This window comes from Oncorhynchus masou, chromosome 29, assembly GCF_036934945.1.
Source record: "Oncorhynchus masou masou isolate Uvic2021 chromosome 29, UVic_Omas_1.1, whole genome shotgun sequence".
Taxonomy (NCBI): domain Eukaryota; kingdom Metazoa; phylum Chordata; class Actinopteri; order Salmoniformes; family Salmonidae; genus Oncorhynchus; species Oncorhynchus masou.
This window is the reverse complement of record NC_088240.1, coordinates 8,705,729-8,732,717: the sequence shown is the minus strand read 5'-3', so window position 1 is coordinate 8,732,717 and position 26,989 is coordinate 8,705,729. Positions and strand designations below refer to the sequence as shown.

General features: G+C 43.6%; 1 protein-coding gene and 1 long non-coding RNA gene across 2 annotated transcripts; both read right to left on the bottom strand.

Annotated features, from left to right (window-relative positions):
- Positions 1-1,115: 1,115 nt before the first annotated feature.
- LOC135518956 (epidermal growth factor-like protein 6) lies at positions 1,116-21,269 on the bottom strand. Its single transcript, XM_064943937.1, has 12 exons — positions 20,618-21,269; positions 17,464-17,570; positions 16,770-16,862; positions 16,255-16,374; positions 15,041-15,160; positions 12,542-12,676; positions 12,287-12,409; positions 8,930-9,184; positions 2,816-2,890; positions 2,632-2,727; positions 2,130-2,392; positions 1,116-1,919 (listed from the first exon to the last, which is right to left on the bottom strand). Exons 1-12 carry the CDS (start codon positions 20,689-20,691, stop codon positions 1,812-1,814), a joined length of 1,569 nt encoding a protein of 522 aa, XP_064800009.1. The 5' UTR covers positions 20,692-21,269; the 3' UTR covers positions 1,116-1,811.
- A 2,541-nt stretch (positions 21,270-23,810) lies between these two features.
- LOC135521105 (uncharacterized) lies at positions 23,811-25,963 on the bottom strand. The gene is made up of 3 exons (XR_010452489.1): positions 25,801-25,963; positions 25,248-25,353; positions 23,811-24,985 (listed from the first exon to the last, which is right to left on the bottom strand). It is a non-coding gene; the product is annotated as an uncharacterized LOC135521105 (long non-coding RNA).
- Positions 25,964-26,989: the final 1,026 nt, after the last annotated feature.

Below are 26,989 nucleotides of genomic sequence, written 5' to 3'. Positions count from 1 at the left end.
TACTGGAGCAGCAGCATGACCAGGTGGACTGGGCACAGCAAGGAGTCATCAGGCCATCAGGAGTCATCAGGAGTCATCAGTCTAGGAGCAGACTAGACACCACATGGTAGGACCAGACCAGACACCACACGGTAGGACCAGACACCACAAGGTAGAACAAGTCCAGACACCACACGATAGGACCAGACACCACATGGTAAGATCAGACCAGACACCACATGTAGAACCAGACCAGACATCACACGGTAGGACCAGACCAGACACCACACGGTAGATGGGACCAGACCAGACCCCACATGTTGGGACCAATCCAGACACCACACAGTAGATAGGACCAGACACCACACGGTAGGACCAAACCAGACACCACACGGTAGATGGGACCAGACCAGACCCCACACAGTAGATAGGACCAGACCAGACACCACACAGTAGATAGGACCAGACACCACACGGTAGATGGGACCAGACCAGACACCACACAGTAGATGGGACCAGACCAGACCCCACATGTTGGGACCAAACCAGACACCACACAGTAGATAGGACCAGACACCACACGGTAGGACCAGACCAGACATCAGGGAGACTACCAAACATAGATACCTTTGGTAGAATCTTTGACCAGAGACCACAGGATAGACAAAGTTAAAGATAAAGCATTACCCTGGTAAATTGTTTATGATGATTTTTAGTGAGAGTGCACAAAAGCTCCTTTTTAACATTTTTCCTCCGTGAACTGTAGGCCCCATAGTTTACATTTTCTGGTAGTTGATTTCATGCCTGTCTAATCTTTTCATTGTCTGTTGTGGTCTATTTGAGTCCTCCTGGCCAAGTAAATAGCATTCTTCTTTTGCAATGTCCATGTAACACATGCCCTACAAAAGGCTTTTCCACCACTCCAACACTGATTTTTTTTTTAAGTGAACATGTGTGACTTTCTGTGAGAATAGAGATTGAGGGAACAACAACTTTCTAGCAGCTATGACAAGGTCAAGTTTGAAGGTGTGTGAGAGGTTGTGACAGTTTCAGTATACAGGGTCCCATAGAATCAGTGATAAGCAGCAGTTAGTGACCACGGGCAAAACCATGAAAAAAAAACATGAACAGAGCCCTTATAAAAACTTTTTTTTTTTATGTAATACAATATAAAAGCTCAATTTACAGCAGTTATGCATTGTTACATACACGTACTATGATTATAAAGCATGTAGGGTTCAAGGGAAGACTTCTTGATGAATCTGATATTACTATTTAGGGTTCATGTAACTACATGTTACAAGTCTTAGTCTATCTTATTTTTATATATTGCAACTAACTGCAAAATGTCACTTAGAAAAATAAAAAGCAACACAATATAATGTTTTTTTGTTGTTGTAGATAAGCCTGCCGTATCCTGCCATTTATGTGAAAATAATTGAATATATTTAAAAACATTTGTGAACATTATTAAACGGAACTGTATGTAGTGGATCATTTATTTGTGGACACTACTCTTTGGCTTGGTGGCTCAAATGAAAGGAAAAGCTTGTAAACTTGCAGATGAAATCCCTGCACATACCAATGATGTTCAATCCCTCAGCAACGCTTTCCTATGTGGACGGCTGAACTGCCAAACATTCTGCAAATACACATTTTTCTTAATACGTGTTGTACAGTACAGAAGAAATACACCCTTCGTTTGGGTTTTAGGAAGATGTGTGTCTGCTCTCCAAAAAGAGTAGACTAAAGGGAGAGACTGATGCTAGCTCTGCCTCTGAGGTCTGTGTCAAACACAGTGGACTGATTTCTACAGGTTCAGAGTTCACAGTTTAAAAGATGGCTGTGTCTTCCTCTTGACAGTACCCCGAGGTCAGCACCACGTTGTCCAGCCCAATCTCTCCCCCAACTCCATTCCCACGTTCAGCTTCAAAGATGATCTGCAGAATGACAGCAAAGATGTTGATTAGATGTTTTGGAAATTGTGACTTGTGCGGTGTATTTTGTTCCCTTCGACAGTGGCCATATTTGGCAAGTGTGGTGATTAAATGAAAGACATTGAGCTGGTAAATCCGGTATTCACAGAACATACACCGGCGCCATTCGAGTCCTTTATCATTCTAGGTGTTTGGAATGGAATGGTGACTCACATATTCTGTAGCCTGGTTCTTCCAGGCTACAGTGAGCAGTTCTGTCTGCCAATCCTGACTCCGGCTGTGGCTCCGCTCCCACACAAGTTCGGTGCTGTTGTTCAACAGCACCCGCAGCGTGCCCACCTGGCTGCCCATCACGCGGTAGTTGAAGGTGAGGCAGAAGCCTCCCTGTTGGGCCCGGTCACTGAGGTGCAGCTTTAGCCTGGCCTGGTACTTCTTCGCTCCCAGAAGACCACTCATAGCCATGTAGTACTCCATACCTGGTGGTTAGGGACCAGGGAGTGGACACAGGCTGGTCACTGATAGTCATTAACGTGTGACTAACAGCTATTCGGGAATACATAGATTAAGCACAGCAAAGAGCAACTTCTGGAAGATAGATTCAGACAATCATTTGAACAATAGAGGATTTATTTACCTTATCGGTCATTGTATGAAACTACATGGCAAATATAGAAGGTAAGTACTATTTATGCCCAATGAATAGTATAATTTGTACCATTTTCATGGTAGGACACGCTCCAGTCAAAGCTATCGTCCTTGTCTTGCACCCACTCACACACGCCCTGGTCAAAGTTGCAGTCCATGAAGAACTCTGGAAGGCACAGTCAGATGTCAACAATTCACAGGGATTATGAAGGTATGGTGACCCACATTATGTTAACAGGTAAAGGAAAGATTACCTTCCTGTCCTGGAGCTATTTCGATCTCTTTGACATCCGTTGCAGGACCAAATACTGACTCAAATTCCTCTGGAACTGATTTGGGAGACAGATAACTAGTTTAAGACAAGGTACATAAAATGTCAAAATAATGTACTTAACTTTTGCAAAAAGCACCAAATAAAATAATAAAGATATGACATTCAAACAGGAAATCAACAGCCTTGATTATTGTTTATTTAAAACAATGTCTAAGCAGATAATTTAATTTACTTTAATAATATAGCTCTATTTTAGTTACAAGCATTCTTCTGAAGATATGTGATTCCTGAACATCTACCTGATGATTGTGCAGTTGAGAGATTTCCCCTCATAAAACAAAAGCCAGTAAGGGGCTTTTACACTGCAAGTGGAAGCCTGCCCTGCTGCCATTCATCTGTCAGAATGGTGCATTTTAACCGTAGGACATTAAAACTGAAACATCTTAAAGCTCTCCCAACAAACTCCCCCCTTCACCGAGTTGCCCTAGACAACCAGATGTATGCAACTTTGTTAATTGAACCCTGACCAGCCAGAGGGGGCTGGTGTTTGAGGAGGTAATGACAGACTCTCTCTTTCAAGGACTCTGTTTGCTGAACAGCTGTTCTGAGGGATGATAACACACGTCTCTGCAGGCACAGGGAGATCTGTGTGTATCCTGAGGCGCTCACATGGCGGGGGACTAAAATTCCTCCCTGGAGCTGTTGGATGTCTCAGGGCCTGTCTCCTCTTGCCTTCTGAGTCGTCCTGCCGAAAGATCAGGCTACTGTCAGACTTGTTTCCACAAAGAGATCAACAGTAGTGGCGAGCGGTATCCTTGTTACTGTCTCACTGAGAGGTATACCATCGCACGAGTGATCCTTTGCCCACCCTCGTATGGGTTTTGATCGTAAGATGCAGAGCCAATAATTCTAGCTATTTTGGCCTAAATCTCCATTTAGGAGAAATAAGTAGACCTGTGCCAACATTGCATCGACCAGACGCTCTCGGACTATGAGAGAAAACCTAGTCAGATTAAGTTCTCTGGGGTGATCCATGTCTCCGTCAGGGACAAAACATTAGACTGCAGAGACACCTTTATGTGTACGTGTGTTTTATACCAAGAGCTAAGCATCTTCTTATTTCTAAACAAAATGACATTTGGCATGAGAGGCTTATTTTATTGCTTTTATGCATGCTTGCCTGATTATACTCATATCTATGCTGTCTTCATGCTTGCCTGATTATACTCATATCTATGCTGTCCTCATGCTTGCCTGATTATACTCATATCTATGCTGTCTTCATGCTTGCTTTTCAACCTTCAGTTTCAAGCGCATGGCCAGAGAAGGAGAAGGTTAGAGAAGTTGTCATGTGTGACAGTTTGACTGATGGCCTCAACCGGTAGTCCGCACTGATGTTGCGCACAGCAGTTTTTTCTGTCTTTAGTCTCCCTTGAAAAGGTCAACGGCAAATGATCGGGGAAAAACAGAATACTGTTTCAAACACTAGAACCAGATCTGTTTTGATGACGTCAACCAAAATGCATAGAGCGTATTGAACTACATGCAGCGTTAAACTGTATCGTAGTTAAACTTCCTCTTTGCTACATCTTATTTAGAACAGGAGGTGACACAATAACTAATGTGTTCATGGCTCATCCTCTAACCACATTAGCTATTTATACCTTTGCAAAGGTTTGAATATGTATTTGCAGCATGTGAATCTAATATGTGAAACAGAGGCCGTTCTCTGCTTTACTGATAAGGAATCTTTCATGTTGAGCCATAGATCTACTCAGTGCATAGAACATGAAGCAACAGGCTGAATCATGACACACGGGTCCAGGGCTTGAAACTGACTTTTTTATTGTGGAATGGTATTCCTCAAGCTAATGCTGCCTGACAGGCTGCCACCATGCTACAGCTTTGATAGAAGTAAAGGACTCAATCCAGCCAATTAGTCCAGCTAACTAAACCAGCCTGATGGTCTGGGGATAGAAGCTATTGACCAGTCTGTTAGTTTTAGCCATGATGCTCCTGTACTGCCCATGTCTGAATGATGGATACAGGGAGACCAGGCTGGTTGTTGAGGTTCCTGATGATCTTCGTGGCCTTCCTGTGACACCTGGCGTTGTAGGTGTCCTGGAGGGCAGGCAGTGAGCACCCAATGGTGCGTTCGGCTGAGCGTACCGCCTTCTGTAGAGCCTTGCGGTCAGCGGTGGTGGAGTGGCTGTACCAGGTTGTGATGCAGCCCGACAGTATGCTCTCGATGGTGCTCCTGTAGACCACTGTGACGGCCTTCGGGACAGGGCACATTTCTTCAGCCTCCTGGGGTTAAAGAGTCGCTGTCGTGCCTTCTTCACCACAGTGTCCGTATGGTTTGACAATTTCAGCTCCTTGGAGATCTGTACACCGAGGAACTTGACGTCTTTACGGCGGCCCCTGTTGATGAGGATGAGGGCATGCCTAGCCTGGTTCTTCCTGGAGTCCTCAATCAGATCCTTTGTTTACAGTGGCTTGCAAAAGTATTCACCCCCCCTGGGATTTTTTTCAATTTTGCTGCCTTACAACCTGGAATTAAAATAGATTTTTGGGGCGGTTTGTGTCATTTGACTTATACAACATGCCTACCACTTTGAGATGCAAAATATTTTTTATTGTGAAACAAATGAGAAACAAGACAAAGAAAGAAAGAAATTGAGTGTGCATAACGATTCACCCCACCCAAAGTCAATACTTTGTGGAGACACCTTTTGCAGCAATTACAGCTGCAAGTCTCTTGGGGTATGTCTCTATAAGCTTGGCACATCTAGCAACTGGGATTTTTGCCCATTCTTCAAGGCAAAACTGCTCCAGCTCCTTCAAGTTGGATGGGTTCTGCTGGTTTACAGCAATCTTTAAGTCACACTACAGATTCTCAATTGGATTGAGGTCTGGGCCTTGACCTGGCCATTCCAAGACATTTAAATGTTTCCCCTTAAATCACTCGAGTGTTGCTTTAGCAGTATGCTTAGGGTCATTATCCTGCTGGATGGTGAACCTCGGTCCCAGTCTCAAATCTCTGGAAGACTGAAACCGGTTTCCCTCAATAATTTCCCTGTATTTAGCACCATCCATCATTCCTTCAATTCTGACCAGTTTCCCAGTCCCTGCTGATGAAAAACATCCCCTCAGCATGATGCTGCCACCACCATGCTTCTCTGTGGGGATGGTGTTCTCGGGGTGACGAGAGGTGTTGGATTTACGCCAGACATAGCATTTTCCTTGATGGCCAAAAAGCTAAATTTTAGCCTCATCTGACCAGAGTATCTACTTCCATATGTTTGGGGAGTCTCCCACATGCCTTTTGGTGAACACCAAATGTGTTTGCTTATTTTTGTCATTACGCAATGGCCTTTTTCTGGCCACTCTTCCGTAAAGCCCAGCTCTGTGGATTGTATGGCTTAAAGTGGTCCTATGGACAGATACTCCAATCTCCGCTGTGAAGCTTTGCAGCTCCTTCAGGGTTATCTTTGGTCTCTTTGTTGCCTCTCTGATTAATGCCCTCCTTGCCTGGTCTGTGAGATTTGGTGGGCGGCCCTCTCTTGGCAGGTTTTTGTGGTGCCATATTATTTTCATTTTTTTAATACTGTATTTAATAGTGCTCTGTGGGATGTTCAAAGTTTCAGATATTGTTTTATAACCCAACCCTGATCTGTACTTCTCCACAACTTTGTCCCTGACCTGTTTGGGCAGCTCCTTGGTCTTCATGGTGCCCCTTGCTTAGTGGTGTTGCAGACTCTGGGGCCTTTCAGAACCAGTGTACACTGAGATCATGTGACACTTAGATTGGACACAGGTGGACTTTATTTAACTAATTATGTGACTTCTGAAGGTAATTGGTTGCACCAGATCTTATTTAGGGTCTTCACAGCAAAATGGGTGAATACATACAGTATGCACACACCACTTTTCTGTTTTTTATTTTTTATTTTATTCTTTGAAATAAGTGATTTTTTTTCATTTCGCTTCACCAATTTAGACTATTTTGTGTATTGGAACTGTGTGAGGCCACGTAGTCGTGGGTATACAGGAGGGGCCTGAGGAAGCACCCTTGTGGGGCACCGTGTTAAGGATCAGCATGGAGGAGGTAATGTTGCCTACCTTCACCACCTGGGGGCGGCCCGTCAGGAAGTCCAGGACAAAGTTGCATAGGGAGGAGTTCAGTCCCAGGGCTATGAGCTTTGTGGTGAGCTTAGAGGGCACTATGGTATTGAAGACTGAGCTGTAGTCTATGACCAGCATCCTTACATATGCATTCCTCTTGTCCAGGTGGGTGAAGTCAGTGGGCAGTGCAATGGCGATTGTGTCGACTGTGGATCTTTGACTAGCCTCACGAAGCACTTCATGATGACAGAAGTGTTGGTCGGTAGTCATATAGTTCAGTTACTTTCCCTTTGATAATGGACATATTGAAGCAGGTTTGGAATAATGGCCTGAGCTAGAAAATGTCTGAACACAAATGCTAGCTGGTTTGCACATGTTCTGAGGGTGCGGCTCGGGATATCATCTGGGCCGGCAGCCTTGTGAGGTTCTTCCCTCGGCAGCTCAGAGTCATTTTGATTGGAAGTGTGAGAAGAAAGGTGTTTTTCTCCACGTCCGGTAGGGTTGGTGACCTCAATTTGATTGTGATAATTAGAAGCCCCTGCCACATACGCCTCGTGTCCAACCCGCTGAATTGCTCCTCCACTTTATCCCTATACTTGTGCCTCGCCATCTTGATGTTATTTGCACCGTTTAACAATTGTCCCCGGTCACCTTGGCTTGTTTAGAAGCAGCATCTCTCTCCTTTAGTTTCCTGACAAGGCTGACATAAATCCGTGGGTTTTTTATTTGGATCGTTTTTGAAAGACACCATCGGAATTACATCATGCTTTGTTTAGATGAATCCAGTGACTGTGTCGGCTTATTCATTGATATTATCCCCAGAGGCGACCCGGAACATATTCCAGTCCACATGATCAAAACAGTCAATAGTTTTATAGTAATTCAGGAGCACGGTTCTCAAAGTCGAAAATGAATGCTGTCTCCTCCAGGTCCTCAGTTTCCAGTTTGTTCTGGGTCCAATGAAGATCCTTGAGAGCATTCTTGCTGTCGGTGGGATGTACACAGCCATGGCGATAATCCCTGAGACGTCTCTTGGAAGGTAAAAAATGGCTGCAATAAACTACCAAGTATTTCTAGTCGGGAGAGCAGAAACTCACAAGTTCCTGTCTGTGTTCCCGGTCACACCACTTATTATTGGTCATAAAGCAGAGCCCCTGCCTTTGCTCTTGCCAGAGAGAACTCTCTCCTCTTGATGAACTGTATAACCTGCTGGTTGTATTCATGGGTTGCATGTTTTGTCACAGTATTGTTTTGATCATTCGTTTTGGACTGATGCCCAACTGAGCATTCTACTCAACGCATCTTCAGTGAGTGCTGATGAAGATGTAGACTGCTGATGAAGATGGAATCAAAAGTGCATTACAGTGTCATGGTAATACAATGGCATTCTAAAGGAGGCAAATAAATATCAGAAAAACCTTTTGTTATCATTTTAATACCACCAGATTGACTTTATATGCAGTATAACGCTAGCTAGCTAGCTAAGATTGAGGGGAAGCCACTGGATTTTAGCTAGATAACGTTAGCATTGCAAGCTATTTTTGACAAACTTTGCTAGCTACTGACAACATTGCCATCTGTCATTTGACAACATGATAAGGTTTGTAAAGTTGTTTCCTACTAAATATTTGACTACTTTAGCAATGTCATCACACTAACCCTGTGACCATCCATCTCCGAACTTTGCGAAGTTATGTGTTTAAAGTTGTCCTGCATAGTGTCATTTGGGGGCATAGAAAATGTGTAACCATCCTAAATTTAACAGGGTGAAGAGAACCGTATGTACAGTATCACAAATTATTGAAACAACTGAGGGATTTTATTTCTGAATAACTACGAGCGCTGCACATTACCACAGCAGTAATGGTGTACGAACTTCCATATTATCAGTGTTGGAATAATCCGATTTGGGACGATGGCAATAAATAGGTGGATTAGTGGGAAAAAGTTAGAGGGAAATAAGGCTTACTGAAAACATCTCCTCTTGAATTAAGCTTGTTGTCCACATCTGTCTCCTCCTCATCTTCCTCTTCTTCCTCCTCCCCTACATCAGTAAAGCCCACCTGGCCCACCTCCTCTGAGCCACCCATATAGGTCTCCCCGTCATAGTCGAAGGGCTGCAAGCGGATCTGAGGGGGTACGGTCACCTTGGACTCGGGGATGACGTTCTTGATCTGCTCTTTGTCCAGCTTCCCTGGCAGCCTCACTGGGGACTCTGGGATAGCTGCAGGAAGAAGAACCATGTCATACATCTGGAACTACAGTGGTGGAATCTGATGCAATTATACAAGAGTTTAGGTGTACATTCTGGGGTTACACCGCCATTATAGATTATACAGCCATTCTAGATTATAAAACCATTATGGATTATAAAACCATTATGGATTATGAAGACATTATAGATTATAAAGACATTATAGATTATAAAACCATTAGAGATTATAAAGCCATTTCAGAATATAAAGCCATTATATATTCTGAAACTATTATAGATCGTAAAGACATTATAGATTATAAAGACATTATGGATTGTAAAACCATTATAGATTATAAAAACGACATAGGATATGAAGACAATTGACAAAACATATGTCAGACAGTATATCACTGTAATTTGTTCTTAATAACTTACCTTGTTCATTGAGATACAAGCATTTGCTTATGTGTAAACATGTTTTCATAGACAGATGAGCATTGAGGGTAGGACGACAAACAGGAATATCACACTCCATGCATGGGAAGCATGACAGCCAGACTCAGCCATATACAGTGCATTCGGAAAGTATTCAGACCCCTTGATTTTTTCCACATCAATCGACACACAATACCCCATAATGACATCACAATACCCCATAATGACAAAGCAAAAACAGGTTTTTAGAATTTTTTTCTAATGTATTAAAAAAAAAACGGAAATACCTTATTTACATAAGTATTCAGACATTTTGCTATGAGACTCAATTGAGCTCAGGTACATCCTGTTTCCATTGATCATCCTTGAGATGTTTCTACATCTTTATTGGAGTGTAACGGTTTTCTTCACTTGAAGTAGAGGAGGACCAAAACGCAGCGTGGTTATATTGATTCATGTTTAATAAAAAAAAGATAAAACACGAACACCACAAAACAATAAACGTGGAAAACCAAAAACAGCCCTATCTGGTGCAAACACAAAGACAGGAACAATCACCCACCAACACACAGTGAAACCCAGGCTACCGAAGTATGATTCTCAATCAGAGACAACTAAAGACACCTGCCTATGATTGCGAACCATACTAGGCCGAAACATAGAAATACCCAAATCATAGAAAAACAAACATAGACTGCCCACCCCAACTCACGCCCTGACCATACTAAATAATGACAAAACAAAGGAAATAAAGGTCAGAACGTGACATGGAGTCCAAATGTGGTAAATTCAATTGATTGGACATGAACACAGTGGCCTCCATCATTCTTAAATGGAAGAAGTTTGTAACCACCAATACTCGTCTTAGAGCTGGCTGCCCGGGCCAAACTGAGCAATCGGGGGAGAAGGGCCTTTGTCAGGGAGGTGACCAAGAACCCGATGGTCACTCTGACAAAGCTCCAGAGTTCCTCTGTAGAGATGGGAGAACCTTCCAGAAGGACAACCATCTCTGCAGCACTCTACCAATCAGGCATTTATGGTAGAGTTCGCAGACGGAAGCCACTCCTCAGTTAAAGGACCGCTTGGAGTTGCCAAGAGTTGCATCATGCTGTGGGGATGTTTTTCAGCAACACGGACTGGGAGACTAGTCAGGAACGGAGCAAAGTAAAGAGAGATTGTTAATGAAAACCTGCTCCAGAGACAACCCTAAGCACACTGCCAAGACAACGCAGGAGTGGCTTCGGGACAAGTCTTTTAATGTCCTTGAGTGGTCCAGCCAGAGCCCGGACTTGAACCCGATCGAACATCTCTGGAAAGACCTGAAAATAGTTGTGCAGCGACACTCGCCATCCAACCTGACAGAGGTTGACAGGATCTGCAGAGAAGAATGGGAGAAACTCCCCGATTTACAGGTGTGCCAAGCTTGTAGAGTCATACCCAAGAAGCCTCAAGGCTGTAATTGCTGCCAAAGGTGCTTCAACAAAGTACTGAGTAAAGGGTCTGAATACTTAGGTAAATTTGATATTTCAGTTTTAATTTGTTATACATTTGCAAAAAAAAATGTAAAGCCTGTTTTTGCCTTGTCATTATGAGGTATTGGGTGTAGATTGATGAGGAACACAAACAATGTCATATATTTTAGAATAAGGCTGTAACATAACAAAATGTGTAAAAAGTCAAGGGATCTGAATACTTTCCGAATGCACTGTATCTAATTTACTGTTATATGTACATAATTTAAAAGTCTGAAATGGTTTCATGCTGAGTTCTACATGGCAGAACAAGCTGTGTGTGGTGGGGACAGAACCTAGCCTTGAACCATGGGAGAGGGAGGGGGTTTCACAAAGCAAGATGGTAGGCGGCGATCAGATGAAGTGGAAAACCTTGTTGCATTCCATGCACATCTCACCATTTAGGAAATGATCATATGCACTGCCTTTGTCTCCCTGGTCCCACGAGCTTTGATAATAGGGGTTGACTACAAAAAATATAAAGGCATTTTCGTTTACACAAAGCCCTGAGGCCTTGTTGCACCTATCATGTCACCTAGGCAACGTAATCTACTACATTTACATTTACATTTAAGTCATTTAGCAGACGCTCTTATCCAGAGCGACTTACTACCTGGTTCAGAGAGTGCACTGTGTCTTTCCTGTTTGCAGGCAGGCAGGCAGGCAGACAGGCAGACAGACAGACAGACAGACAGACAGGCAGACAGGCAGACAGACAGACAGACAGACAGACAGACAGACAGACAGACAGACAGACAGACAGACATGCCTCTCCTTTCATCTGTCCTTCAGATGGCTGGGTTCAGATATTTACACAGGTGTGATTTGAATCAGGGCCTCTCCCTAAGTAACATCTGTAGAGTGCAGAGGTTCTCTGCAAATGGGAAACTGGCTTTGGCAGTGCTCATGTTTGCTGATGCTTTTAAGAGCACAGATGAAATATGCAATTGTAAAATCACTAAGAGGGATTTATTTTAACCTTTATTTAACTAGGCAAGTCAGTTAGGAACAAATTCTTATTTACATTGACGGCCTACATATAAGAGCTGAATATAATGTATGCAGTCTGGAAAATCAACACTGTCCGATTCAGGACCCCTTGCACATCACATTTTCCAGGAAATAGATTTCATTCTCAGAATGTTTTGATGATTGATGAATAGTAAATCTTTTCAGGTCTCACCAGAGCATTCAAAACCACTGCCACGGAAGCCTTGCTTGCACTTGCACTTGTAGGATCCCTGAGTGTTCAGACAGGCTGCACGGTGGCTGCACTTGTGTGTGTTGACGGCACACTCGTCATTGTCTGAAAACGAAATTAGATGATTTGATTAGCTGATCTCCTCACAGAATTATTAATACCAAAATGTGTGTATATATATATATATATATATATATATATATATATATATATATATGAAATGATTGTATACCTTACCTACACAGTCATATTTGCCATTGATATACTTCAGGTCATAGCCATTCTGACACTTGCAGTAGTAGCTGCCAAACGTGTTGACACACTGCCTGTTGTATGGGCACAGCTTCTTTCCTGTTACACATTCATCAATATCTAAAGGCAAAGGAAGGGAAGAAAGAGGCTGAACATGAAATGAATGACTTCACTTATTTATTCTCCATTAATATTTGGGTCAATGTAAACACTTCCTTACTGACACTTAAGTTTAGCAAAACAATAGACGTGTGTGTGAAGACAGGCTCCTCCCACTCAAATCAAGCAGTTTTGTGGGAAGAAACGCGACCCCATTTTAACCCACATCACTATCCCATGTTAACCTACATCACTACCCCATTTTAACCCACATCACTACCCCATTTTAACCCACATCACTACCCCATTTTAACCCACATCACTAACCCAGTTTATCCCACATCACTACCCCATTTTAACCCACATCACTACCCCATTTTAACCCACATCACTACCCCATTTTAACCCACATCACTACCCCATTTTAACCCACATCACTACCCCATTTTAACCCACATCACTACCCCATTTTAACCCACATCACTACCCCATTTTAACCTACATCACTACCCCATTTTAACCCACATCACTACCCCATTTTAACCCACATCACTACCCCATTTTAACCTACATCACTACCCCATTTTAACCCACATCACTACCCCATTTTAACCTACATCACTACCCCATTTTAACCCACATCACTACCCCATTTTAACCCACATCACTACCCCATTTTAACACACATCACTACCCCATTTTAACCCACATCACTACCCCATTTTAACCCACATCACTACCCCATTTTAACCCCATCACTACCCCAGTTTAACATCACTACCCCATTTTAACCCACATCACTACCCCATTTTAACCCACATCACTACCCCATTTTAACCCACATCACTACCCCATTTTAACCCACATCACTACCCCATTTTAACCTACATCACTACCCCATTTTAACCCACATCACTACCCCATTTAACCTACATCACTACCCCAGTTTAACCCACATCACTACCCCAGTTTAACCCACATCACTACCCCATTTTAACCCACATCACTACCCCATTTAACCTACATCACTACCCCAGTTTAACCCACATCACTACCCCATTTTAACCCACATCACTACCCCAGTTTAACCCACATCACTACCCCATTTTAACCCACATCACTACCCCATTTTAACCCACATCACTACCCCATTTTAACCTACATCACTACCCCATTTTAACCCACATCACTACCCCATTTTAACCCACATCACTACCCCAGTTTAACCCACATCACTACCCCATTTTAACCCACATCACTACCCCATTTTAACCCACATCACTACCCCAGTTTAACCCACATCACTACCCCAGTTTAACCCACATCACTACCCCATTTTAACCCACATCACTACCCCATTTTAACCCACATCACTACCCCATTTTAACCCACATCACTACCCCATTTTAACCCACATCACTACCCCATTTTAACCCACACCACTACCCCATTTTAACCCACATCACTACCCCATTTTAACCCACATCACTACCCCATTTTAACCCACATCACTACCCCATTTTAACCCACATCACTACCCCATTTTAACCCACATCACTACCCCATTTTAACCCACATCACTACCCCATTTTAACCCACATCACTACCCCATTTTAACCCACATCACTACCCCATTTTAACCCACATCACTACCCCATTTTAACCCACATCACTACCCCATTTTAACCTACATCACTACCCCATTTTAACCCACATCACTACCCCTTTTAACCTACATCACTACCCCAGTTTAACCCACATCACTACCCCATTTTAACCCACATCACTACCCCATTTTAACCTACATCACTACCCCATTTTAACCCACATCACTACCCCATTTTAACCCACATCACTACCCCATTTTAACCCACATCACTACCCCGGTTTAACCCACATCACTACCCCATTTTAACCCACATCACTACCCCATTTTAACCCACATCACTACCCCAGTTTAACCCACATCACTACCCCATTTTAACCTACATCACTACCCCATTTTAACCCACATCACTACCCCATTTTAACCCACATCACTACCCCATTTTAACCCACATCACTACCCCATTTTAACCTACATCACTACCCCAGTTTAACCCACATCACTACCCAATTTTAAACCACATCACTACCCCAGTTTAACCCACAGGCTGCTACAGATGATTAAGTTCTTATGCGAGAAGCCTTGCGACAGAGCAGGAATGTGAAACGGCAGAATGAGATTTACAAATAAGAGCTTTACAAATCTCTAAGAAGTCCACACCTTCTATTGCGTGCAGCTCTTAATGATCTATGAGGTGGAGAGATCCAGTAAGGACCGTTTTGAACTCCTCACGAAGTGATGTGGTGTCAAGGTCGGTGGTCCAAGGTAGTGGTACTCACCCACACAGGTCCTCTGGTCTGGCCCTAGCTGCAGCCGCGCAGACGGGCAGAGACAACGGATCTCCCCCTGTACATCCTCACAGCCATATTGACAGTGTGCCAGAGAGCACGTCCTGGAGTCTACACACACACACACACACACACACACACACACACACACACACACACACACACACACACACACACACACACACACACACACACACACACACACACACACACACACACACACACACACACACAGTTACAGTTTCCTCTAGCAGGTACAGTCAGGGTTACAGTTTCCTCTAGCAGGTACAGTCAGGGTTACAGTTTCCTCTAGCAGGTACAGTCAGGGTTACAGTTTCCTCTAGCAGGTACAGTCAGGGGTACAGTTTCCTCTCAGGTACAGTCAGGGGTACAGTTTCCTCTAGCAGGTACAGTCAGGGTTACAGTTTCCCCTATCAGGTACAGTCAGGGTTACAGTTTCCTCTAGCAGGTACAGTCAGGGTTACAGTTTCCCCTAGCAGGTACAGTCAGGGGTACAGTTTCCTCTAGCAGGTACAGTCAGAGTTACAGTTTCCCCCTAGCAGGTACAGTCAGGGTTACAGTTTCCCCTAGCAGGTACAGTCAGGGGTACAGTTTCCTCTAGCAGGTACAGTCAGCGTTACAGTTTCCTCTAGCAGGTACAGTCAGGGTTACAGTTTCCCCCTGCAGGTACAGTCAGGGGTACAGTTTCCTCTATCAGGTACAATCAGGGTTACAGTTTCCTCTAGCAGGTACAGTCAGGGTTACAGTTTCCTCTAGCAGGTACAGTCAGCGTTACAGTTTCCTCTAGCAGGTACAGTCAGGGTTACAGTTTCCTCTAGCAGGTACAGTCAGCGTTACAGTTTCCCCCTAGCAGGTACAGTCAGGGTTACAGTTTCCTCTCCAGTCGTTACAGTTTCCTCTAGCAGGTACAGTCAGGGTTACAGTTTCCCCCTAGCAGGTACAGTCAGGGTTACAGTTTCCTCTAGCAGGTACAGTCAGGGTTACAGTTTCCCCCTAGCAGGTACAGTCAGGGTTACAGTTTCCTCTAGCAGGTACAGTCAGCGTTACAGTTTCCTCTAGCAGGTACAGTCAGGGTTACAGTTTCCTCTAGCAGGTACAGTCAGGGTTACAGTTTCCTCTAGCAGGTACAGTCAGAGTTACAGTTTCCCCTATCAGGTACAGTCAGCGTTACAGTTTCCACTCACTGGTACAGAAGCCATCAGGCATCAGAGTGTATCCGTTGAGGCAATAACAGATGTAGCTGCCGTGGGTGTTCATACAGCGATGCTCACAGGGGCGGGGCTTCAGGCCACACTCATTCAGGTCTGAACAGAGAGACAGTCAGTCCTCCGTTATGTACTTCAGGGACATGTATGTATGGCTATAGGTATCATCTGGACATCAGAAAGGATGCACCAGGCGGCTTCTATAAATCTATGATGGTTAATACTAGAAAATTGTCCCACGGACGTCATACCTTACCTAGTTCCAGGGCCAACATATTGTATACAGTTTGGGTTTCTCCAGATGAACTATTCTACATTGGCAGAAAATGAATTGTTTTGATATCTAAATATTGGGGTATCAAGTGATCTATCAGGGGCTTGTGGTATAGAGAGGGAAAATGACAGAGACAGGCTGCAAATCTGCAAATTCATGTTGTTCTCTATCGAGAGACCACTTTGACTCACATTCCATTGACCGTAGTCACCCTACTGACCTTGGTTGCACATCTTTCCGGTGTATCCTGGGTAACACTTGCATTTGTTGGGGCCAGCACACTCTCCGTGCTTGCAACCATGTTCACACTGAGCTGATAAAGTATTTAAAGGAGAGACATAGAGGCAGCAGCGGGAACAATAAGAAGGGTTAAACTGGTTACCTGAAACAACACAGTGGCTATGCCAGTTTTACTATCCCTGAGGTAATTTAGTCCACGTTACTTCTGCTGCAGGAAAATACTCCGCCGCAAAGAAAAACAAACGTGAAAACCCGTTATATTGTGGAGAACAATTTTTGAATTCTCAAACTTTTGTTTTTCATTCATTGAATACTGTATCTATTTACAGTATGTGATATTTTCAATCAGAGAAAGTTACATAGAACAAGTTAAAGTGATGACCAGAGCAATACAAAGACAATTGCAATCATAAAAACAACAAAAAACATGACAAGGTCACATACAGTACATCTCAACCAAACATAACCACATACAGTACAGCTCAACCAAACATAACCTCATACAGTACATCTCAACCAAACATAACCACATACAGTACATCTCAACCACACATAACCACATACAGTACATCTCAACCAAACATAACCACATACAGTACATCTCAACCACACATAATCACATACAGTACATTTTAACCAAATGTAAACACAAGTTGTTTTGTTGAAATACTTACCTTCACACTGTCCCTTGCTGTTCTTTCTCCAGCCATAGCAACACGCCAGTCTCCTGCCATAGCCACACACACCTGGTTGGCCACCGGTGGGGACATGTCTGCGGTGCCTGTACAGTTAAAGGACACACAAGGACACACAGGGACACACAAGGACACACAGGGACACACAAGGAAACACAAGGACACACAGGGACACACAAGGAAACACGAGGACACACAAGGAAACACAAGGACACACAAGGACACACAAGGAAACACAAGGACACACAGGGACACACAGGGACACACAAGGACACACAAGGACACACAAGGAAACACAAGGAAACACAAGGAAACACAAGGACACACAGGGACACACAAGGACACACAAGGAAACACAAGGACACACAAGGAAACACAAGGACACACATGGAAACACAAGGACACACAAGGACACACAAGGAAACACAAGGACACACAGGGACACACAAGGACGCACAAGGAAACACAAGGACACACAAGGACACACAGGGACACACAAGGAAACACAAGGACACACAGGGACACACAAGGACACACAAGGACACACAAGGAAACACAAGGAAACACAAGGAAACACAAGGACACACAGGGACACACAAGGACACACAAGGACACACAAGGACACACAAGGAAACACAAGGACACACATGGAAACACAAGGACACACAAGGACACACAAGGAAACACAAGGACACACAGGGACACACAAGGACACACAAGGACGCACAAGGAAACACAAGGACACACAAGGACACACAGGGACACACAAGGAAACACAAGGACACACAGGGACACACAAGGACACACAGGGACACACAGGGACACACAAGGACACACAGGGACACACAGGGACACACAAGGACACACAAGGACACACAAGGAAACACAAGGACACACAAGGAAACACAAGGACACACAATGACACACAAGGACACACAAGGAAACACAAGGACACACCAGGACACACAAGGACACACAAGAAAACACAGGGACACACAGGGACACACAAGGACACACCAGGACACACAAGGACACACAGGGACACACAAGGACATATAGTTAGCTGACACACAACTCTATCTACCCAGTTAAATCTCTGCATGAACTGGTCTCCATTCCTTGACAGACAGTTGAATGTTAGTTGATTGACTACAGCTTCTTGATTAGGAATAATACAACTGGTGAGTAAAATTTTATCATAATCGGTTGTTTGATCATTATTTTACAAGTGATCGCAGAAGAAAACAAATGCCCAAATGAATGTACATGTCCCATGTGCTTTTTGGTGACAATCAACTTCGACACCCCAAGCCTCATTTAGTCTTCCCAAACGCAGACCTGCAGACATCCTGGCTAATTACACCAAGTTCCCCGTTGGTTCCCAAATATTGGAAGAAAAGAGCTCCTCCTATTGGGAGAAAAGAGCTCCTCCTATTTGGAGAGAAGAGCTCCTCCTATTTGGAGAAAAGAGCTCCTCCTATTTGGAGAAAAGAGCTCCTCCTATTTGGAGAAAAGAGCTCCTCCTATTGGGAGAAAAGAGTTCCTCCTATTTGGGAGAAAAGAGTTCCTCCTATTGGGAGAAAAGAGCTCCTCCTATTTGGGAGAAAAGAGCTCCTCCTATTTAGGAGAAAAGAGCTCCTCCTATTTGGAGAAAAGAGCTCCTCCTATTTGGAGAAAAGAGCTCCTCCTATTTGGAGAAAAGAGCTCCTCCTATTTAGGAGAAAAGAGCTCCTCCTATTTGGGAGAAAAGAGCTCCTCCTATTTAGGAGAAAAGAGCTCCTCCTATTTGGAGAAAAGAGCTCCTCCTTTTTGGAGAAAAGAGCTCCTCCTATTGGGAGAAAAGAGTTCCTCCTATTTGGGAGAAAAGAGCTCCTCCTATTGGGAGAAAAGAGCTCCTCCTATTGGGAGAAAAGAGCTCCTCCTATTGGGAGAAAAGAGCTCCTCCTATTTGGAGAAAAGAGCTCCTCCTATTGGGAGAAAAGAGCTCCTCCTATTTGGAGAAAAGAGCTCCTCCTATTTGGGAGAAAGGGACGTACATGGCATGTTACTCTATACTTCTACTTCATCAGTTACTCCTCAGAGTCCTTACAGTGTTACATGAATACCTCAAGCAGGAAACTATTTCCTCCAATTTCCCCCCCCGCCCCCCCCTCCATCTGATTCCCACTGACTGTCAACAAGTCAACACTTTGGAAATAATCTCCATGTGTTTTAAACTGTAAATTAGATCTGCTACTTCCCCTTTCATAGCAGAAAAACTTAAACTTTTGAAAAGCAGATCTGGCTGGGGAAACATTTCTGATCTGAATCAAATCTACGTCTTATAGTTGCTACACATTATCTGGTGAGTCCTCTAGCCTCTGACCTCTAACCTCTTAGCGCAGTTTGCATGGCTTCCTAAAAGCAGCCCCTGGCTCCAAGGGGTCTGGAGAAATCTGAGTCCTGTTACAAATCAATCAGAACAGCCCACAGGAGGAGAGGGCCAGGGGCCCATAGTGTGATAGTTGTCCTTCAGTGATTAACAGTTACCATGTCAGGAGCAACATTTAGCTGACACAGTCCCCGGCCAAGGCACAGACTGCCTGACAGTACTTGCATGGCAACAAAACACCCCATTTTCCCCATGTACATACTGAAATATAACATTTTAGTAGGACGTAATAGTAGGATTTAAACAATGACATGTCTGTGATTGTCATGAGCTAAACTGAGTCTCTCTGGGTCGTGTTTGCTAAATGACTAACGTGTGTGTGTCACATGTCTTATGAGCACGGCTACTGGTGATGGGGATTCAGTATGAGTCGACTGCTGTTACTGTAAAAGTAAACACCTGTAATGCATTTACAACACGTACAACACTCAGCTGTGTCTGGCCAGAGTGTTAGCTAGTTGCTGTTAGGAGAGTTAGCTTGGGATGCAACAATTGCTTTGGAATAGAATATCCAGACTGAATCCTTTACTATCTAGAATGAATCCTACCAATAAACACTGAGTTTTACACCTGCTGCAGGCTTCAAAGTGAATGGATGCAATAACAAAAGCATGAACTACAGTACATTGCTTGACCATTACTTCATACAGTATGTCTTTGAGGATAATTCCCTACAGCGGTCTTGATTGATTGCTCACTAACCTGTTGACGTCGGCACTCCCAGAGGAAGCGTAGAACAGGAAGAGAAGTACAACGATCCAGCTGAGGGGATTCATGTCTCTGACTGGGTACAGCTCACGTTGTCTCTCTCTCGCTCTCTCGCTCCCCTCTAGTACGTAGACCTCTCGTTCTCTCTCTCTCTCTTTCTTTCTCGCTATTTTTCACTCTCCTGATAGCAGTCTCTGTGATCTGAGGCCCATATGTCAGGTCCCCCCCCTCTCTCTCTCTTCCTCCCACTCTCGCTCTCTATCTCTCTCTTGGCTGAAATTCCTGAGGTAGGTTGCCATTACAATGAGTGACACTGGGGTCTGAGCATGGGAAGAAGGCAAGGGTCTGGAGGGTCTGGTGGCTGTACGTCGGGGGTGCACCAAACACCTCTACATGATCATTGTTTTCCTGCAATATTTCAACCAGCAGGGGCAGATCTGTGATCACCATTGCAGCTATACTTAAAGCATATAGGGAACCAATGAAATAAGATGCATAGCGTAATACTGCCTGCTTCTTTAACACCATATACAGGAGACCTGTGAACTTCACCTCTTGCACCACCCTGGTTCTACAGACGCAGGCAGTGTCAATCTGCTTCTTCATGGTGATACCACATGTTTCACCCATCTTGGCTCTTGATGTCATGCCTTGCTCTGACATTGTCCTGGATTGCCTGTGTTAATTGCTGTGCCCAGATGTGCCCAAGCCTGTCATTGGGAGCTGCCTTCCCCTTTGATATCCTGCCTATGAGACTTATATTACCCTCACTAACTTTAAACATCAGCTAACTGATCGCTGCAGCTGTACATAGTCCATCTGTAAATAGCCCATCCAATCTACCTACCTCATCCCCATACTGTTTTCATTTACCTTTCTGCTCTTTTGCACACCAGTCTCACTACTTGCATACCATCATCTGCTCATCTATCACTCCAGTGTTAATCTGCTAAATTGTAATTACTTCGCTACTATGGCCTATTTATTGCCTTACCTCCTTACGCCATTTGCACACACTGTATATAGACTTGATTTCTTTTTCTATGTGTTATTGACTGTACGCTTGTTTATTCCATGTGTAACTCTATGTTGTTGTTTGTGTTGCACTGCTTTGCTTTATCTTGACCAAGTCACAGTTGTAAAAGAGAACTTGTTCTCAACTAGCTTACCTAGTTAAATAAAGGTGAATAAAAAAAAATAAAAATAAAAAATAAAAAAAATGACCAGCACCCATAAAGCCCTACTCTCTTTCATGAATGCTAATACGAAGTTTAAGAAAAGCTAATGTCAAGACTTAAAAGCCCTTAAAATGAGTTTGCAAACTTTTCAAAGTGAACTCTAACATCTGGTCTAGCTCTGTCTCTGCACCCAGAATACACAACCTACAATGGTGCTGTTGGAATATTTGGTTGTCAGGTTTAGCATTAAATTCAGTGAATCACAGCCATGTGCTATTAACTATTCTTATTGGATGGCTTTTTCCTAAAAGTTTACTATGACTTTTGGAAACATATTTTGGGGCATTAGAGGGAATATATCTAAACTTGTCTGTCAGTTGCTGATATTTCTCCGTGCTCTTTTCATCCATTTTAAAACCTATCTAGAGTATCACTATCCCATCTGCATCCCCCTCCTGTTCTTTCCCTCTCTGCTAATGATTTATGGAGCAGTGACATTTTATGTTGGAAAGCTTTGTGCGCTATTGCCTAAACCCTGGAAACACACCTTCCAAAGAGTCAGTCTACCTCCAAGCTTTCAAACAAGGACTTGGGAGGTACAAGGGAAATTGCTTTCACATGAGGAGAAGAACGCTTTTTCACGGTCAGATGGTGTAGTTCAGCTGTAAAATAGGGCCCTGTGATTTCTCTGCCATTGTAGGATATATACAGTACTGTAGCTAACCACAACCAAAGCTGGAGGAGGCGGAGTTTGTGGGGAGCTCCCTTTAACTGCCGAAATCTGAAAAAGGGACTGCCAGAAAAGTGGTTCATGTTTCCTCATTATTTCAGTAGTCCAGTAGCCAAAGGGGTATCAACAATAACATTGTATCAGATTATATGTTAAATTGACCTAATCATAACTGTTTGATTCACAGTTTGGTAGAAAAGTTTAAGGAAAAAGTCTATACCCTCCAGTAACATAGGCCTCCAGTAACATAGGCCTCCAGTAACATAGGCCTCCAGTAACAGGCCCCCAGTAACATTGGCCCCCAGTAACATAAGCCCCCAGTAACATAAGCCTCCAGTAACATAGGCCTCCAGTAACCATAGCCTCCAGTAACAGGCCTCCATTAACCGTAGTCTCCAGTAACAGGCCTCCAGTAACATTGGCCCCCAGTAACATTGGTCTCCAGTAACATAAGCCTCCGGTAACAGGCCTCCAGTAACAGGCCTCCAGTAACATAAGCCTCCAGTAACAGGCCTCCAGTAACAGGCCTCCAGTAGCAGGCCTCCAGTAACATAAGCCTCCAGTAACCATAGTCTCCAGTAACAGGCCTCCAGTAACAGGCCTCCAGTAACATTGGCCCCCAGTAACATTGGCCTCCAGTAACATAGGCCTCCAGTAACCATAGCCTCCAGTAACATAGGCCTCCAGTAACCATAGCCTCCAGTAACATAGGCCTCCAGTAACCATAGCCTCCAGTAACATAGGCCTCCAGTAACCATAGCCTCCAGTAACAGGCCTCCAGTAACATGATTCAACATGGCACAGTCCTGATATACACCATTACATTGACTTGAGCATAAATCTCAGTCTCTGAGTTCAAAGCAAAAGAGGCTTATTCTGTTACAGAGATAATCGGTAAAAGCAATCCTGGGGCGGTCTAGAGAGCTGACTGCTGAGAAGGAGGGACATGGCTTAGCAAGTCTGCGAAAGGACAACGAGACGAGCCCAGATCTTGGCTAGGAATAATGATCTAATCAGACCTCTGAGATGTTCTGTATGACTGCCTGCTTTAGGAATGTGTCCTGTCCTCTGGCTTGCAAGGATAATGTTCTATGAAGTCTTATACATGTACATGGTTGTAATACATTAAGGAAGGAAACTGAAGTCAAGTATAGCACAAGGAAAATATTTTCCTCAAGTCGGCCTATGGCAGACACGCATGATACAGTAAATGTGAAGTCTGGGAGCAAAGAATTTGTCCAGTGTCTTAAAAAAAATATTTAAAAAATCATCTATGACACTTCCTCTTATTCTTATCGTCGCTGAGACGAGATGAAAGTGAGATCGTAAATCTGCCACTTTTCAGAAACTACTGCCTGGTTTGGCCCAGGTGTTTCTACCAAGCCCCCTCATCGTTCACACGTCAGCCTCTATCTCTGGAATGTTTGACTGAGGACATGTATTTGATATGTGAAATAATAATAACGCACGGGATGGATGAAGTCTGGATACTTGAAGGAGACGACCCCACATTACTAAATCCCTTTGTTCAGCGTGTATAAGTGAAGTTAGAGAACACAATTCTTACTGCTAGAGCAACCCTATCAACGTGTGAAAGGTGAGGGAGGTACAACTGATTGTGCCTGTAACAAAGTACCCTTTGAGAATATTGGAATCACCCTTTGATATCCTGGATCTGTTTCAAATGATTATTTTCAATGTTTTTCCCCCCAGAGGCAAGATATATATTTGCAGTAATTCAACTGAACTCAGTTGACACGTTGGCCCTCTCCCTGCACTGTTTCACGTTCAGCTACAGTACATAATGCACTTTGACATTAAGACTGATAAGGAGGACATTTTGGGTTTCAGAAATTCACACATGACAAGAATGTGAGTAGGAATGCAGCATCTTTACGACTCACACTCCGCTACCAACACCCTGTATGCCAGTGTCCACATGGCTTCATCTAGTCAGTGCCACCTTATGGTGAACATCTCAGGCATGTGAGTTTTGTCGGTCATGCAGGCAGTGGACACTGGAGCTGTTTCCTGGTGTCCAGGCCCTGGGCAGTCCAGGCTGACAGGTGATGGAGCCTGCTTTCTCTGTCTGCATGTCTGACTGGCTCACAGCTGGCTGTGATGAAGGGATTATTCCCACAACAACATCACCCTCCTCTGTCCTCGGGGCCAATCTGGGGCGTTGTCCGAGGAAACACCCGGGGGTTTCCCACTGGACACGGGCCCTTCTGGCCCCCACTGGCCCCATGACTTTGATCCAGGGAGGCGCCTGTTTCATCTGAGTGTCTTTAAGCCGCCTGGACAGATGGTGACTCTCTATTGACCGTTCTGCTCTTCATTCCACTGTTCAATAGTTAGTGAATGTGCTATAGACCTTTATTGTACGTGGTCCGTCTGGCAGATGTCTGGACTGTGTTCTTCATTTTGAAGGTGATGCGACTGTATGAAGTGTTGCTGTAATATGCATCAGAAAAGGGAAATATGAAAATGACTGAGTTGATCCTCTTATCCTTTATGTAACCAGGGAAATACCAAATTAAGATTGAAATATCTTACAGAGAATTAAGATGTCAATGTCTTACAGTACAAAGGGAACTAATTAACACAATAGTCTATATGATACAGTATGTAGCTACATGAGTCAAACCAACGATGACTATGTTTTGGTGCTATTCGATGAAAGTATGGGCCAAAACAACTTGATTTGCAAACCTACCTCTTCTTATTTTCCTGTGACAGTTTTCTCCACATGGGGGAGTCCTGAGCTAGTCAAACTCAGAGCTTCTGATTATGTTGCTGCAACAGGATTGGATTGTATGGTGCTGAAACGAAAAGATAGACCTACCACATAGACCAAATCCTGTTGTTTATAGACAGATTTATCCTCGCAGGTTGAAAATCTATTCACGATAACCTAATGAAAAAGATAACCTCAAATGAAATTTGTCTGGAGATGGACATTCTATTCATTGTATTTAGTGAGAGACATTCTATTCCATCAAAATGCATATTACCTTACTGTACAAAGCCTTCATCGCAGCATTCATAAAACATTAAACCAATGTGGGCCCACATGCATCTGAGGGATACAGTAATCAGTACAGTATGTACATAATTGTGGTCATGTAATGATTTGTATTTGCTCATCGTTCAATAAGTCTAGTTTTGTTTTGTTTCTCTAATTCCTGGTAAATGATGCTCTGTCCTGTCTTATCCTACTACCTTGGCCTCGCGGTAGAAATGTCAATTCTTTGAGAGTGGAATTTTACCAGGTGTCTGAAAATGTCTATCACCAGAGGTCTCTGTCTGCTTCTTTGTCAGTCTGCCACGATGAAGTTGGATATTGTCCTGTATGAGAATACGACATTGAAACATTACGAAGAGAAGTGCTGACCATTCCTCCCTTTGGCTGTCCATGTGATGCCGACACTAGCAGGCTTTACACTGTAACGGCATCATTTGTCAGATCGTTCAGTATGTTGAAAGTGAACCCATTTCACCACCATACTTCCTTCTCCCTGCCCCTACAAACAAAACAACGTAATTGTTTGTTTACGCAATTAAGTGCATTTTTGATCATATCAGTGTCAGAGAAGAGAACTGTTACATAAGGCCTGAAGTGGTATCATATTGCATGATACTTTTTACTCCAGTGAGGTGTTTTACAATACTGTGGAGTCATTGCCAACTTCTTTCAGGGTGTTTTTCAGACTACTTCCTGGAATTCACATGTAGGCCTACATTACTTCTATTTTTCAGTTTAGCTTCTCACACCAATTAACTCCAGGCCTGCAGATCACTATCAGGAAGCCTACAGTCTAATATTCAAGGGATAATGCAGTAGCCGGCCCCATCCGTGAGCCTATAGTCTGATAATCAAGAGATAATGCAGCAGATTCAGAACACTGCTGTATGTTCCATGGATCTATATGGGTGTCCTTATCAAAGTAGAATCAGAACACTGCTGTATGTTCCATGGATCTATATGGGTGTCCTTATCAAAGTAGAATCAGAACACTGCTGTATGTTCCATGGATCTATATGGGTGTCCTTATCAAAGTAGAATCAGAACACTGCTGTATGTTCCATGGATCTATATGGGTGTCCTTATCAAAGTAGAATCAGAACACTGCTGTATGTTCCATGGATCTATATGGGTGTTCTTATCAAAGTAGAATCAGAACACTGCTGTATGTTCCATGGATCTATATGGGTGTTCTTATCAAAGTAGAATCAGAACACTGCTGTATGTTCCATGGATCTATATGGGTGTCCTTATCAAAGTAGAATCAGAACACTGCTGTATGTTCCATGGATCTATATGGGTGTCCTTATCAAAGTAGAATCAGAACACTGCTGTATGTTCCATGGATCTGTATGGGTGTTCTTATCAAAGTAGAATCAGAACACTGCTGTATGTTCCATGGATCTATATGGGTGTTCTTATCAAAGTAGAAT

Coding starts and splice junctions, on each gene's coding strand:
- LOC135518956 (XM_064943937.1), bottom strand. CDS start 20,691: ATGAATCCCCTCAGCTGGATCGTTGTACTTCTCTTCCTGTTCTACGCT. Junction 16,863..17,463: donor CAGCAAGGGACAGTGTGAAG/GTAAGTATTTCA, acceptor ATACTTTATCAG/CTCAGTGTGAACATGGTTGC. Junction 2,891..8,929: donor TTCAAGAGGAGATGTTTTCA/GTAAGCCTTATT, acceptor CTCCCAAATCAG/TTCCAGAGGAATTTGAGTCA.